General features: G+C 42.1%; 7 protein-coding genes across 7 annotated transcripts; 6 read left to right on the top strand and 1 right to left on the bottom strand.

Moving 5' to 3' along the window:
* Nucleotides 1–324: 324 nt before the first annotated feature.
* UBR1 (E3 ubiquitin-protein ligase UBR1) lies at nucleotides 325–5,628 on the top strand (the record flags this gene model as incomplete). Its single annotated transcript, XM_018881539.1, has 1 exon — nucleotides 325–5,628. One exon carries the CDS (start codon nucleotides 325–327, stop codon nucleotides 5,626–5,628), a length of 5,304 nt encoding a protein of 1,767 aa, XP_018734123.1.
* Nucleotides 5,629–6,116: 488 nt separating this feature from the next.
* TYS1 (tyrosine--tRNA ligase TYS1) lies at nucleotides 6,117–7,304 on the bottom strand (the record flags this gene model as incomplete). Its single annotated transcript, XM_018881540.1, has 1 exon — nucleotides 6,117–7,304. One exon carries the CDS (start codon nucleotides 7,302–7,304, stop codon nucleotides 6,117–6,119), a length of 1,188 nt encoding a protein of 395 aa, XP_018734124.1.
* A 372-nt stretch (nucleotides 7,305–7,676) lies between these two features.
* On the top strand, nucleotides 7,677–7,970 carry AWJ20_4469 (mago nashi protein; the record flags this gene model as incomplete). Its single annotated transcript, XM_018881541.1, has 1 exon — nucleotides 7,677–7,970. The coding sequence occupies one exon, from the start codon at nucleotides 7,677–7,679 to the stop codon at nucleotides 7,968–7,970; it is 294 nt and encodes a 97-aa protein (XP_018734125.1).
* Nucleotides 7,971–8,006: 36 nt separating this feature from the next.
* AWJ20_4470 (mago nashi protein) lies at nucleotides 8,007–8,264 on the top strand (the record flags this gene model as incomplete). Its single annotated transcript, XM_018881543.1, has 1 exon — nucleotides 8,007–8,264. The coding sequence occupies one exon, from the start codon at nucleotides 8,007–8,009 to the stop codon at nucleotides 8,262–8,264; it is 258 nt and encodes an 85-aa protein (XP_018734126.1).
* Nucleotides 8,265–9,374: 1,110 nt separating this feature from the next.
* Nucleotides 9,375–10,790, top strand: AWJ20_4471 (fun thirty related protein Fft1; the record flags this gene model as incomplete). Its single annotated transcript, XM_018881544.1, has 1 exon — nucleotides 9,375–10,790. The coding sequence occupies one exon, from the start codon at nucleotides 9,375–9,377 to the stop codon at nucleotides 10,788–10,790; it is 1,416 nt and encodes a 471-aa protein (XP_018734127.1).
* A 333-nt stretch (nucleotides 10,791–11,123) lies between these two features.
* On the top strand, nucleotides 11,124–12,719 carry FUN30 (DNA-dependent ATPase FUN30; the record flags this gene model as incomplete). Its single annotated transcript, XM_018881545.1, has 1 exon — nucleotides 11,124–12,719. The coding sequence occupies one exon, from the start codon at nucleotides 11,124–11,126 to the stop codon at nucleotides 12,717–12,719; it is 1,596 nt and encodes a 531-aa protein (XP_018734128.1).
* A 1,293-nt stretch (nucleotides 12,720–14,012) lies between these two features.
* Nucleotides 14,013–15,131, top strand: ATS1 (Ats1p; the record flags this gene model as incomplete). The annotated part of the gene is made up of 1 exon (XM_018881546.1): nucleotides 14,013–15,131. One exon carries the CDS (start codon nucleotides 14,013–14,015, stop codon nucleotides 15,129–15,131), a length of 1,119 nt encoding a protein of 372 aa, XP_018734129.1.
* Between the last annotated feature and the right edge of the window lie 621 nt (nucleotides 15,132–15,752).

Raw genomic sequence — 15,752 nt, forward strand, 5'->3', positions numbered from 1 at the left:
GCTCCTATTTCTTAGAATATTATTGGACAGAGACTGAGAGTCAGTATTAGTTCGTTACTAACTTAACTTTCTAGGACATGTGGTTTGGATGATACATGTGTATTGTGCCAATACTGCTTTAATCCTGAGGACCATGCAGACCACCAGGTAACAGTCCAGATTAGCCAGAAAGACTGTGGCGGTGTGTGTGATTGCGGTGATCCTGAAGCATGGGTTAACCAGTTTTCTTGCAAGTACCATTCTCTGGACAACTACGAAAATAAACCAATTCCTGAAGATTTATACCAGGCTACACAGAAAACAGTTGAGATCGCAATTGATTACATGATCGATGTGTTCTGTAATTCTCACATAGGAGTTCAAAAATTCTCGACGGCGGAAGAGGTTCTCCAGAACGAACGTGAGTCTCGACTTAGCAGCGAGGTATATGGGGCAGAGGATACTGCCACTAATGGTAAATATGTCCTATGTCTCTGGAATGACCAGAAACATTCGTTTTCTGATGCATTAAATGTTATTCTGGGTGCGACACACAAGACTGTAGAGTTTGGCAAAATGGTTAGCAGGAAAATAGATTCAAATGGCCGAGCCATGGTGATTTTATCTGATGACTTGCCAATGCTGATGGAGAAGAAACGCAAAATGGAAAAGACTGGGCTAGTCAATACTGTTCGAAGTTCTAAAGACTACTTTAGAGAAGAAATGTGTGCGACCATCTGTTACTGGCTCGATGATTTATCAAAGTCGTCCTTAAAGTCCAATTATTTTGTCCTGAGAGAAATTATGAGCAAGGTTCTCTGTACACCTTGGAACTATGGAACTGAGCAGTTGAGATCTGGAAATGTCAATGAATGGAATAATGTTCCAATTGACGAGGATTCTACATCGTTAATTCGTTCACATTCTTCTTTGAACGGTCCTTATATTCCAGATATTTCACAGCGAACCATCAGAACAAAGTCGCTTCATGTTCGGGATCCTGACTATGAGTCGGGTGAGGATGATGTTATATTCGAGGATGAGGAAGAAGGAAGAGTGGATGAAGGTGATGAGGATGAAGATGCTCAGAGACCACAGCAAGTAGCTGGAGAAGAATATATGGAGTTTGATAGAGTTGATGAAGTGTCTGACGAGATTAATATGAGCACGGGACCGTCTCAAGGAGAAATGAGTGGTATTCGAGGGTCAGAAATGGATGTTACTGGTACTAGCAGCGACAATGCCAGCAGCGTACCAGGCATACAAGCAGCGCCATCTAAGGTCTGGAAACAAACGGGCCCGACACCACCTCCACCATTCAACCCTAGATCACCCATGCAAGTTAGTGCTCGTGTGCAATATCTGATCTTTTTTGATATTAGGTTGTGGAAAGACCTCAGGCTAACACTAAGAGATCTTTATATTTCTATATTGGTATCCAACCCCGAGTACAAGATCTTGTTGGGTCACTTTTATGCTCAGCTGTATCCACAGATTGCTGAACTGTACATGTTAGTCGATAGAGAGCCTGAGTGTTCCATTATTAGCAGTCTTTCTACCCAGTTATTCACGACTCCTAGCATTGCCACTGATTTATTGAAGTACGACTATTTCACCAAACTAATAGCTGCCTTGTATACATTTTTCACTAGTGGAGAGGTTGGACCTCCAACAGCTGCAGATCCAGAAGGTTACATTGCACTCGATTCTAAGGTTCTCAAAAATAGAAGGTTCGGACAGTTGTTTCACGATGTTGAGTATCTTTTGAATCGCAATACCGAAAAAGACCTTGTGTCTTGCAATGTGGATAGAATCTCTCAGGTTGCTGAATTTATGCTGCTTTTCCAAGGAATGTCTCCTCTCCGTAGACAAAAGGATAAACACATTGAATTTGAATCTGAACTATGGATTTATTTCTTTAACGCCGTTCCATATGTATTGCAACTGGCGATTGTTGTTGCATCTGGTATTGGCTCGTGTCATGATCCAGCCAAGGTTAGTCAATGTGTGGGTAAAGTTGTTGGAATCGTTGCATCTTGGGCACAGGGTGATTATACTAGCAGATTTAAAGCGGCTGAAGTTATTCCTGGAAACCCTCAATTCACAACTGCTACCGTCAAATTTTCTGACAAGATTGTCTCTGTTGAAAATATTGACTTCAAGGTGGAGAATCAATGGGTCAGTTTACACCACCCACTAAATAGTTACTTATCGTGGTTGATCGAATATGCTTCATTTGAAGATGCTGCAACGTTGCGTAAAGTTCTTGTTTCGGGAATAAAGAATCATTTGAGCAACAAGCCAGGACTCTTGGAAGATGAAAACCTGCTTCAACTAGTGTTTGAGCATCCTATTAGAGTCCTCTCACTTCTGTCGCAAATCCACATTGGCCTCTGGGTGAGAAATGGTTACTCTGTCCGCAGTCAACTTCATCATTATAGAGATTTCACTCTTCGTGATAGTGCATTTGTAAGGGATGTGTTCATGGCTCAGGCGGGACTGGTGGTTCTAAGACCAAATACCATCATGATGCAATTACTCTCGCGCTTTTCGCTTCTTGACTGGCAATTCAACAAACTTTTTGATGACTCCCAGCGAATGTATATGGTTGAAGAGTTCTTACACCACTTGATCTACTTTCTTATGGAACGCACTCAACTCATGGGATACTCCGAAAAGGAGGTTAAGAGGAAGTACATTGTTAAAGAAATTATTCAGTGTCTGGCTTTCAAGGATATGGCATTTTCTGATATCTGCAAGACGGTTCCTGATCCTTTGTCGGGAGATGAGATGTTTGAGACTATCTTGAGGGAAATTGCCATTTACAAAGCACCAACAGGCGTTCGAGACTACGGACTTTACCAGCTAAAAACTGAATATTATAGCGAGTTTGACACCCACTATATCCACTTTTCGTCTGCTAAGATTGAAGAGGCAGAAAGCATGATCAAATCCAAGATCCATAAAACTACAGGACAGCCTTTGGAATCTGTAGTCCATGAACCACCACTCAAGCCTATTACATCAGGACCGTTTGCTGGTTTAGCAGGGTTTTCTAGAACAGTGCCATTTGGAAAGTTTGCCTATGATCTATTATCATATATCATGGCACACCGCGCTGAAAATGCAAACGAGGGTGCTTTGGGCCAATTACTTCAGTTGTTCCATGTTATTGCTTTAGATGACTTGGAACAGAAACCAGCTTCTCCATTCGCTACATCTTTCTCCTCACTAGCTGCGTTGGTTTGTGCCAGTTCTAATGTTGAACAGGAATATCCTACGATCATGTCATACCTTTGTAAAATGCTCGAGCTTAATGAGTTTTCAGATTTCTCTGCCAAGATTCGTCGAATTATCAATCTCCTTCGTCAAAGAGAGCCAGAGTTAGTAGATCCTCTAGTCATATCTTTAACAAGTGCAGATGTGTTTACTCGCGATAGCACTCCAAAGCCAGATGACGCTGGTGCTGCTGAGAGAAAGAAGAAGCTCGGTCAAGAAAGAAAGGCACAGGTATTGGCAGAATTCCAGAATAGACAAAAGCAATTTGCACAATTAAACATGACAGACGATATGGATCTAGACAATGATGCAGATATGAAAGAAACAGGAGAAGGTTTCGAAGAAGCGGATGATAATGAATGGCTCTTCCCAGAAAGCCAATGTATTCTCTGTCGCATGCCAGATGATAATAAACCTGGCAATAACAATGTTTTCGGACTTATGGGCTATGTGATGCTTACAAACGTTGTCCGAAAAGTACCTCTGAATGATAAAGACTGGGTCTATGAAGCTCTTGGTAATGACAAAAACTTAGATGATGATATTTCTGTGGATGACATTGACAAGGCTGGGAATGCCAATTGGCAAAAGTACCGTCATGAGCTACATCAAACTTATGACATTGGGCCAGGTTTCCCTTCTCATAGCACGGATAGAACTGCTATCATGACCGGCTGTGGCCATGGTGTGCATTTTCAATGCTACCAAGACTATCTAAAATCCACTCGGAATAGAGGTCAACAGCTCACGAGAAACAACCCTGAAGATACTTCTAGAGGAGAGTATCTCTGTCCACTCTGCCGTGCGCTGAATAATACTTTCTTGCCGGTTTTGTGGAAGTCAAACAAGCTGGCTGCCAGTGATTATCTTCGGATTTCAGATCCGTCGGCTTTAGAAAACCTTGGCCAAATGATTCAGCAGGGCTCTTTTGATGAATTCACGACTGTTGACCAGTACAATGAAAGAATCTTTAGAGAAGGCACTGTGAATATGAATCCAAGCTATGCCCACTTGATGGGAATGGGGTCGGAAAACAGCTTTCCTGATGTCAAATTGGATAAAGCCATTAGTGAGCCCATACAGCGTATATATCAGGCCCGCTTCCAACAGGAATCACATCCCGATGCTGCCTATGTTGATGATGTGAACGGTATGGTTGACTGTCTAGCTGGTACTATTTCAGCCCTGGAAGTATCACTGAGGGGTAAGGGATATTCTAACCCCATGGGTGGTATAGTTATGGATCAGATTCCCACCCAATCGCTTCAAATGATCAGAGTATTTGGTGAGCTCTGTAAAACGTACATCTCTTATGCTACTACGTTGTGCGAAAATCCAGACGACGAGTCCTATGTGAAAAATCGACATCCTTCTCTGTACGGTCAGCGCAGCTTCCGGCTCAGAAATCCTTTGGACAGTTCCTATGTTACATGTTTCCAAGATTTTGCATCTGCTGCTTTGCTGACAGCCCCAGCAAGTGGAGTAGAGGTTGGGCCTATGCTAAGAGCTTACTGTACTGGAGCAATTACTCACATTTTGAAGACCGTGATAGGAGAGGTTGCCAGAAAGGCACCTTGGGTGTGGAATGAGAGGGTTTTTGATCTTCCAGGTGCTGAAGGGATCGATGTTAATGATGTCGAAACGGCTAAGACACTGGAAACTTTGGCAGCTATTATAACTGCTATAAGACCCCATGTCGAGACTACCCCAGACACACAAGTACATGAGATATGGAGCAAACCTGAGTTTGTACAAGTTGTATACTCCATTCTACGAAAGTGCTTAGCTCCATTTTTGAGAAAATGTGCTATATTTGTATTTGCTATATGTGGCAACTATGATCCATATGATTTCATGGGCTTTGGAAAGGAATTCCCCGAAATCGACAAATTGTGCGAATATCTTGGGTTGGAGAGTGTTAATGCTCTGATTCGAGCGATTGCCCAGCCTCCTTCGGAGGGTGGCGTTGAAGAAATGGTTTTCCAGAAATATGCTAGTCGAGGTTTTAATATGTTCTCTTCGGAGCTCGAGTATCCTAGTGTGGTGCGTTTGTTGCGTCTGCCTAAGAGACTGGATGATTTTTTCAATCTACGAAATAAGTCGCTTGCTGGTAAGGTGACGACCGATTTAGTTGCTGATCCAGCTGTTTGTCTGTTTTGTGGTGTGAGTGTTGGAATGCAAACACCTGCTTTTGACAACGATCCCACTACTGGACAGTGTCAAGAACATGCCAGACAATGTGGAAAAGATGTGGGTATATTTTTGTTGCCTAAACGTAGCTCAATGCTGTTACTCAAGGGCCCTCAAGGATCATTTTCAGAGGGACCATATCTGGATTTACATGGTGAAGCTGACGAGACAATGAGGTAAGTTTTATTTGTATTAGCGACCGAGGGTTCTCGCTGCTGGGTTTGAAGCTAGAATTGGAAAACGAGCTTAGAGCTCTTAATTCTATATAACGAGTGAAACAGGTACTAACGATGTTTGAAGAAGAGGAAGACCCCAGTATTTGCAGCAGAATAGGTACGATCACTTTATTAGGACTATGTGGCAGCAACACGGAATACCAAACTACATTGCTAGAAAGCTTGACAGCGTCATTGACAATGGAGGTTGGGAGACTTTGTAATATATTATGATTTAACAATGGTATCATTTATTTAGACGCGTATCATTATTTTAGATATTTGGGGCCTTGCTCCAGATGCTGTTGGCGGCATCAGACCGCTTTCTCTGTTCTCGTTTCCGCTGTGAGTATCAAGTACTAAACCACTAGGCATGATACATGAGGCGAGACTATGCAAAATCGTAACCTTGGGTGCCGAATTAATATGCTCTACATAATATTCTATTACAGATTAGTTACTAATAGTAGTCGACTCCAATTTTTGCTCGACTTCCGCAACGGCGGCAGGCTCCTCAGTAGCAGCAGGCTTGTTACCAGGGAACTTAGTACCCTTGTTCTTGACCTTCTTCTCTTTGACTTGCTTAACCTCAGGAGGGTAAGCAGCACGCTCGAGCTCTTGGAATTCGGCATTATTAATAAACTCAGCACGAATAGGATCCAAAAGCTTGTTGATAGCATCGGCCACACCAATCTTCAAGTCAGGAGGTGAGAGCTTCTCAGAGCTGTAGTCAGCCTTGAGCTGCTCAATGCTTGTGTAAGTAACTGGACCACCCCATTGTTCAGGACGGTCAATGTGGAAGGTTGGCTTACCATCCTTGATCTCGGAAATAGGAAGAACAACAAACTCAACGAATGAAATAAGTCCATTACCCTCAACAACACCAGGAGAAGCAAAAGCCTTGGAAATCTTCTTCTTAACAGTAGCAGGGTCCTCAATAAGATCAATTTTAGAGTTGGGATCCGAGGCAGACATCTTTCCACCTTGAGCTAAACCAGGAACCATGGGGTTCATCAAATGAGCTCTCTTCTTGTATCCAATAGAGGGCAAGTTCTCTTCAGCAAGAACAAAAATCTTACGCTGGTCAACACCACCGAATTGGGCATCAACTCCCAAATGCTCCTCATCAAGAGCTTGCATAAGAGGATAAATAAGACCACTAAGTAAAGGATTCGATACTTGTTTGACAACATCGGCACCAGCTCTCTTGGCATCATTTTGAGAGACAACATTACTCAAACGGAAGATGTCTAAAGTGTATTGCTCAGTAAGTTGGTGTGATTTACCAACAGTGAACTTGAGACGCTCAATTGGAACACCAATGGATTTTAGGATAGCTTTGACCATCTTCTCGTAGTATCTAACTCTGAATTCCACTAATTCAAGAGGAGCCTTCATATTATCCAAGAAAGCGTGCAAATCAGCCAATAGCACAATGACCTCACAACCAGCTTGCAAAAAGTGAGCGAGCTTGGTCATAGGAACGAAGTAACCACAGTGGGGACGACCAGTGGGGGCAGTACCCCAGTAGATCTTGACAGGTTCTCCCTTGGCAAGGACATCCTTAATAATTTGACCGTTCAGGGTCTCCTGAAGATTCTTGGTGATGAGTTCGTATTTTTGCTCAGCCGTCAAAGACATGATGTACAGTACCGTTAGTGTAACGTTAGTTCGAATATCAATATCTTATCCTTCTATTTACATGACTGATTTTTCAGATCCCCCGATTACAAGCATTACCCTCGCCCAGTTTTTTAAAGTGCACGGCTGGATTTTTCAGGTTGATAGGGATCATGCAGATATGTCTATATAGTGAGCTCCATCTTGAACATCTTCGACATCTTCATTCTAAAGTGTCTGGTTTCATTGCTTCGTTTTGAGTAAATCGAGAATAGAATTTGATTTCTAAAGGAAAAAATAAAATTCGAAGCAGAATTGATATTATCTAGGATAAGGCAAGAAAGAAAGAGTACTTAAGGGAGTAGTAAAGTAGTAACGGGGAACAATATTGCAATGGCAACCGAACAACCAGAGCCAGTCCAGGCTCCAGTTTCAGGAGATATTGATGCCATGGAGATTGAAGGTGATTCTAGAGAACAAGAAACACAAATCACGAAAGAAACAGAGTCACAATCCGCACCAACAAAAACAAAACCACAAGAAACAATCAGAGTTGAAGACTTAGGGCTACCAAATGAACCATTCTATCTGCGGTACTATGCTGGTCATCAGGGACGATTTGGTCATGAGTTCTTGGGTAAGAATTTTTATCATTGTGGCTTCAATCAAGTCATGCTATATTATTGACTGTAACTAACAAATTTTCCAGAGTTTGATTTCCGAATGCAAGACGATGGACAGTCTGCGGCATTGCGATATGCTAATAATTCAAAATATAGAAACGACACATTGATCAAAAAAGAGGCTCGTGTTAGTCCTGCGACAATAGCTGAGCTGAAACGAATCATTGCTGAAAGCGAAATATTTAAAGAAGACGATGCAAGATGGCCACCAAGAAATAGAGATGGAAAACAGGAATTAGAAGTTAGGGCTGGAAAATATCACATTTCTTTCGAGGTAGGTATAATTGCTCCTGTGTAATTCTGCTAATGGATAGCTGGATTTCAGATTCAGATTGAGAATCTACTATTTAATTGCAGAGTTGAAGTTGTTAATTGATGGTGATATAACTCGCCCATTTATCACTTGGTGGTATAAATAACCATATTGGCTTACTCAGATGACTAACAATACAGACTGCTAAAATTGGCTCTCTCAGTGACGTTCAAAATAGCGATGACCCTGAAGGATTGCGTGTATTCTATTACCTGGTACAAGATCTCAAGGCTCTTGTATTCTCACTAATGTCTCTTCATTTCAAAGTAAGTCCATATCCACAACAATATCAATGGTTGTATTAGTTCCTATTAAGTAACATCAAACTAACTAACTAGATCAAACCTATCTAATGTATTTTATGAATTTATGAATGTTACGATACCAGCCGGCCTCCGGCCACTGGTTGATATCCGGACCCTGTAATATCTGGGTCTCTTTTAACTCTTGCATCCGTATGATTCCGATTGAGCAAATTTAGAGTGTTTCGACACCTTCAGAACCAACTGAACTGGCACGAGAGACGAGGAATCGAAACGATTTGAGACTCTGTAACTCGACTCCAGCAACTGGAGTCGAGCTCACACATGTGCATGTCGCGTTTTTTGCAACAGTTCATAGCCGCTTGGTGCCCGAGCGCGTCAATGTAGCATTTGGGAGCAGGACTAAAAAATATATCACAGCCCGCATAATCTCATCGTGGAGCGCTTGGATAGTACCTCGCAGAGCTCTGGTGGTTCGATCTGACTGGATTTGTTGGTAAATCAGCTTTTGAAAGATAGTATAAAAGTTGTGATCCAGAAGCTAATAGCTTCTTCCTTTTTGTGCGATATTTGTGAAAAAGAGAAGAAGGATAAAAGAGATCGAGAATAGTGAAACATTCGAGGTGATACTCAACCCTGCTGGTATCTCGATTAGTCTATTGCACTAATATTAATTCATAGATTTTATCGCTCTCTCGTTCGAGCTTAGTCCTTCGTCGAATTTTTGACAATAGATATTATTTTAGAGACTGGTGATAGGGAAAAAAATTAAACCATCGAGAACTTTTTGAGGCATAGTGAATTAGTTTGAGTATCGGGACTCAACCTCAAGATGTATGGTTATAGGCCTATGAAGCAACAGAAAGATGTTGGCGGTAGTTCACGCCAGCAACCTGTTTTAGAGGTTCCAGACTCGCCTGTGCAAAATCAGACAAAGCTGAAACCAACCTCAGGTGGCCAGAAAAGACCCACTTCATTTAGAAACGGATCAGGATCGAGAGGGGCGAGTCCAGTACCTGGAGCTGCTGGATCGTTCATAAACGGTGCACCTGAATCTCAACCATTTCCTATGTTGTTTTCCACCGCCAAGAAACCTCGACTAGATTCACCTACGGGTGATGGACAACAAAATGGCAAGAAACCAGAAAGGCTACAGTCGTTGGCTGATCGCTTTTCATACCGTGGTAATGTAACCAGTCCAGCTGCTGCTAGTCCTACCACTACAGCCAGCTCTTCTGGTATTTTGGGCAGATACAGTGCGATGCTGGATGGTAATGGAAGCTCAACTCGTCCAAGCAGCGCGGTTAATAGTAATCAACTGCCACCTAATACAAGAGTTCCTTCAGTCCCAGTTAATCGAGCACCGCCTAATCTGAGAGTACCTAATGGGCAAGTTAATGGTTCACCTAGTAGCATATCCAATGGAGCATCAATTGGAACTACAAATGGCACGTCTGAAGGTGTTCCTAAAAGACCCACCATGCCTGCTCTCACAATCGATGACAGTTTAGTCAACCAACTACAGGCAATGTTTGAGAGTCCTATTGCGACTATTCGACTAGCTGTCAAGGTATACAAGACGTTTGAAATGGCCTCAGAATGGCTTTCAAAGCTGGAGGCTAACAGAAAATCTGAAGTTGGCAACGTTTATGTTGGATCTAATGGCCAACCTGCTAATTCTAGTACAAAAATTGAAGTGTCAAAACCGACTCGATCTATTAGAGACAAATTCAGTAGTTCCAGGCAACAACAAAAATTGCAACAGGAGAGTAAGAAAGAGTTTTTCGACGACGATGATGAAGAAACACATACCACTAGCGCGGCCAAACCAAAACGACGACTGGTCAAGATGTACGAAGAGGAATATCCTGTATCAGACGATAGTGATGTTGAAGACGAGTATCTTAGTGCATCGGCCATAGAGTTTGAAACCCGTCTTTTAGAGTTCTTGAATACTGCTTCGCTTGAGGATGTTGTCGACGTGTCGTCCTGTCCGGAAGAACAAGTACAACTTCTCATCGAGGCACGGCCGTTAGCGTCATTGGCTGCTGCTCGTGCTGTGAACATTCAAGAGGTGAATGACGGCAAGACAAAACGACGAGGTGGTCAAAAGAAGACCGTAGGCGAGAAGATCGTTGACGCCAGTTACTCGGTAAGTTTTGATGGGGCATTTGTCTCCGGCGGCTGGGGCTCTGCCCCAGACCCCGTGGCTCCTGCTTCGCAAGAGGTGTACGGGAACGTCTACTAACAGAAGAAGATGCTACGTGGATATGAGGCAGTGGACTCGTTGATTCAGGAGTGCTCTACTCTTGGAGAAGAGGTTGCTCAGGGAATCAAGCAGTGGGGTGTGGACGTCCTTGGATCTAATAGCGAACTGGAGATCACTGATATTAAGGGCGATGGAGAAGATGAAGATGAGGATGAAGATGGAATTAAGGTTTTACGTAATAGAAATGGTTACTTCACTGAGAAGCCTAAGCTTTTGGCTGATGATTTGGTGCTGAAAGACTACCAGCAGGTGGGTATTAACTGGCTGTCTTTACTATACAAGAAGGGATTGTCTTGCATTCTGGCAGACGAGATGGGTCTGGGAAAGACATGTCAGGTTATAGCATTTTTATCGCATTTAAAAGAAACTGGCAAGAACGGTCCTCATTTGGTTGTTGTTCCTGCCTCAACTTTAGAAAACTGGTTGCGGGAGTTTAACCGCTTCTGTCCATCAATGGTTATCGAGCCATACTATGGATCGATGGATGAGAGAGCAAACATTCGTGATACCTTAATGGAATCTGACACTAAGTATGACGTCTTGGTTACAACCTATAATTTGGCCTGTGGCGGTAAAGCTGACCATTCATTTTTGAGAAGTCAGAAGTTCAATGTTTGCGTCTATGATGAGGGTCACTTGCTCAAAAACAGTCAATCAGAAAGATATAGCAAATTAATGCGTCTTAAGGCAGAATTCCGCTTGCTACTGACGGGTACGCCGTTGCAGAATAATTTGCGAGAACTTGTGTCACTTCTTTCTTTTATTTTGCCTGATATATTCCAGTCCCGGAAGGATGACTTGGCAGAGATTTTCAAACACAAGGCAAAAGCTACTAGCAAGAACGACGAAGACAACGCAACAAATGCAAACCTTTTGTTGTCTGAGCAACGTATTAGCAAGGCAAAGACTATGATGACTCCATTCGTTTTGCGACGTAAGAAAGATCAGGTATTGAACCACTTGCCAGAGAAAGCCCATGCAATCGAGTATTGTAAAATGTCTGATGAACAGCAAAGCATTTATGATATGGAGCTTGACACCAGTAGAAAGGCTATTGCTGCTAGAGAAGCAGCTAAAGAGTCTGGTCAGCCAAGCGGCTCTGCTAAGAATATTGGCAATATCCTGATGCAATTACGTAAAGCAGCTCTTCACCCACTGCTGTTTCGAAGATTGTATAATGACACAATTCTGAAGAAGATGGCCAAAGAGATTATGGCTGAACCACGCTATGAGACTGCAAACGAACAGTTCATTTATGAAGACATGGAAGTCATGACTGATTTCGAATTGCACCGTCTGTGCGAGTCGTTCCCCTCATCTATAGGCCATCACAAGCTTTCCGAAGATAAATGGATGACCTCTGGTAAGATTTCTAAGCTAGAGAAACTACTTCCTCAAATGAAAGCTGATGGAGATAGAATTCTTATATTCTCGCAGTTCACGCAAATGCTTGATATCTTGGAGCGGGTGCTTAACTTTATGAAAATCTCATTCTTGCGACTAGATGGATCGACTCCAGTAGAAGTCCGTCAAGAAATGATTGATAAATTTTACGAAGAAAAAGAGATCACCGTGTTCCTATTGTCCACAAAGGCTGGTGGTTTCGGTATCAATCTAGCATGTGCCAACGTGGTTATTATTTACGATCTCAGTTTCAATCCACATGATGATAAGCAGGCCGAAGATAGAGCACACCGTGTGGGACAGACACGTGAAGTGCAGGTCATTAGATTGATTACGAAAGACACAATAGAAGAGAATATTCTCCAATTGGCTAATACTAAACTCCAATTGGACAGAAGTGTCAGCGACGAAGCAGATGAAGAGAAACTGGAGCAGTCTAATGTGTCGTTGGTCGCGTCCATGCTCTTGGGTAAGACTCCCAAGGCCAGTGTAGAACCAGAATAACTTTAATAATAGAATAAAATATGTTAATCAGCTTTAAACTGCTCCGGCAAATATTCTTCGGTCGTAAACGTAGTTAATAATCCACATGTGCCAAGTAAAATGAATTCAGAGTCTAGAGAGTTTGAGACAGAGTCTCAACCTCTGATAATAGTTTTCTTAAATCAGAATTAAATATGTATATTTTCGAGACACTGTCCCGTGATGCTATTACTGATGAAACTGGCCTATCTACTCTTCCTTCTTCTTCAAGTAAACTGTACGAGGACGACGTTCGTCGAGAGATGCCAGGTCAACAACACTTCCTGGAGCAACACCTCTGTGAGAGGGGTCTGGGACAGGGATGGCACTGTAGTTCTCCTCAATGTTGGGTCTGTTGTTTTTAGGACTTAATAAGAGAACAAGATCTTCTCTTTGTCTGACAGCAGCATCAATCTTTTGATTCAAAAGAGCTCTTTGCTCATCCTTTGTTGGGTGCTCAGGAATGAGCCAATCTCCAATAATCGACTTGTTTGAAGTCTTGTTCGAGTAGACGTTGTCATAGAGAAGGAGACCCAAGAATCCGCTTCCAATGCCAAAATAGAGGAGAAGAGATTTCTGTAAGTGTTAGTATACAGTATGAGAGCAAAGAATTAACCAGGATACAAGATTTAGAAAAACCAAAAGCCCGAATCATCATTAAGAGCTAATATCTCTCCAACATGAGATGAGAATCAGCTCAACGCGTGCATCCTGATAGCAAATCACATACCTTGAACAATGCTATAGACTTGTTAGTACGTGGTCTAGAAAAGCTTCTTAGATGAATTGCTTGCGACTATCAAGAATAGGTCTCTGATAATTATAGCTGTTGATTGACAGTGGATTCGCGATTTGTGTTTTACTTACGCTCTTCAGGACCGTAGCTGTGGTGGTTCTTGCGAACAAACAAGCGAGAAGCGCCTGAGGTCTTCACAGATCTAAGCACGGGTCTGAACATTTCCGATTATTACGATTGGATTCTGATACCAATGGACCCCAATACTTTTATACACAGTGAGATGTTATCGACGATATATTTCACTTGACCTGTATAGTGCTGTCCAATCAGCGAGGAAGTAATGACTTCCGAACTGCAGGGTAAGCTTTGAAAATTTGGGATATGTAGCCGTGCGAAGCTGGGAACTGCGTCTCGAGAAACATTACCGATTGATAGCGGTTAGGTAAAAAAGATAGATGTTGATATACTCGAACTGGGTATTTAATTTATTAACAAAACACACTGACCCCTTTCCAGGATGATAAAAGTTATATACAATGCCAATTGAGATATTAGCTCTGGGATCTAATGGGAACCATCAGCTGGGCCTCGGTCATGATGAAGATGTTTCAATTGCAGAATCTCTGAATCCAGATTTCATTAATTCTACGGGACATGCCATCAGTCAAATTGTAAGTGGTGGTAATCACACACTTTTTATTACTGCAGATGGGGACGTTTTTGGGTGTGGTAGTAATGATCACGGTCAATTAGGTAGCAACATCAACGATAAAGTTATAAAAGAACCGAAAAAACTAGATCTAGCCGGTGAAAAAATTCGCACTGCCGCTGCTGGCTGGGAATATAGTATCTTTGTAACCGATAATGACCAGCTGATTTCCTGCGGTAATGGTCCAAAAGGCGAACTTGGTATTGGTCCTAAAATTCCTATCTCTGCAACTAATGATGAACCTACGTTTCATAAGATTAGAGACTTTCCGCCAGAAGGAACCAGGGTGGTGAAAATTAACGCCGGTCTGGCTCACGTAGTGGTACTATTGGATGATAATTCTCTATGGGGATGGGGTTCATCTCGAAAAGGACAACTGGGTGACCAGAATTCAGCAAGGAAAATATGTTTTGAGCCTGTATTTATCATGAAAAAGGACAAGAACGATTCCATTAGTCATCTTTCTTGTGGACGGGAGTTTACAGTATTTGGCTGCGAAAAAAGTGGAACTATCGAAGTTTTAGGAGGTGAGAAGTGGGGTTTCAAGGGCCAATTGTCTTCTCCGATGAGTGCTGACTTGTCTGCATTGAAATTTATTGCCGTTGATTCAGGATGGTCAACTATTCACAGACTGTCCAGTGATGGAAAAGAAATCACTTCTTGGGGCAATAACAGCCATTTTCAACAAGCTCCGACATCTATTAGATCATTGGGGCTAAAATTTAACGATCTTGTAGATGGTAGTGAACATTCTGTAGTAATCACAGACGACCGTCGAAATGTCTACGCCTGGGGATGGGGTGAGCATGGAAATTGCGGTGCTGCTGGATTTAACGATGATAACCAGACCTACAAACTATATTCAACGACAGATGCGACTAACAGAATCAAGAATGTATTTTGTGGTCATGCTACCACTTGGATAATTATTGAAAGGAATACATAACTATGGACTACCACTGAACATTGTCAGTTGTTTCTAAACCGCTAAGATTTATGTACCAGACTCTTCTTGCTTAAAGTACAACTCAAGGGACACAAAGTCCAGTAAACTAAGTAATATGTATTGTCCTGGCAATTTCTCTTGGACAGTTGTATCGATATGGGTGCCAGTAGTATGATGACATAGATGTCACCAGACAACCAATCTTCTTACCGTCCAAATAATCAACAATCACCTCGCAAACACAATAACAAAGTAAATATTACACAATTTCGAGGATAGAATACAGCCTAGAAATCGAAAAATCTTTCCATTTTTATCGTGGCATGGCGATGTTGAAGTAACGTATAAGTGAAAATTTCCCCTAACAAGTTTAAAAGAACTTTGCCAACTATTTAAAGTCATTTTAACGGTAATATTCTAATATGCGTTCTATGCATTAGCTCTATCATTTCGTACGTAGGGTCCAGATAGATAAACTGTCATTGAGGTCACTAGCTAAATAATTTTAATTCGACCAGCTAAAATTCGAACTGACCGAAGACCATAATCTAGTAAGACAAGTTTAGTTATTATAACTGCCAAGTTGACTTTTGATGATGGCCGGAAAGGAAGAACATCGAT

This window comes from Sugiyamaella lignohabitans, chromosome C, assembly GCF_001640025.1.
Source record: "Sugiyamaella lignohabitans strain CBS 10342 chromosome C, complete sequence".
NCBI lineage: Eukaryota > Fungi > Ascomycota > Dipodascomycetes > Dipodascales > Trichomonascaceae > Sugiyamaella > Sugiyamaella lignohabitans.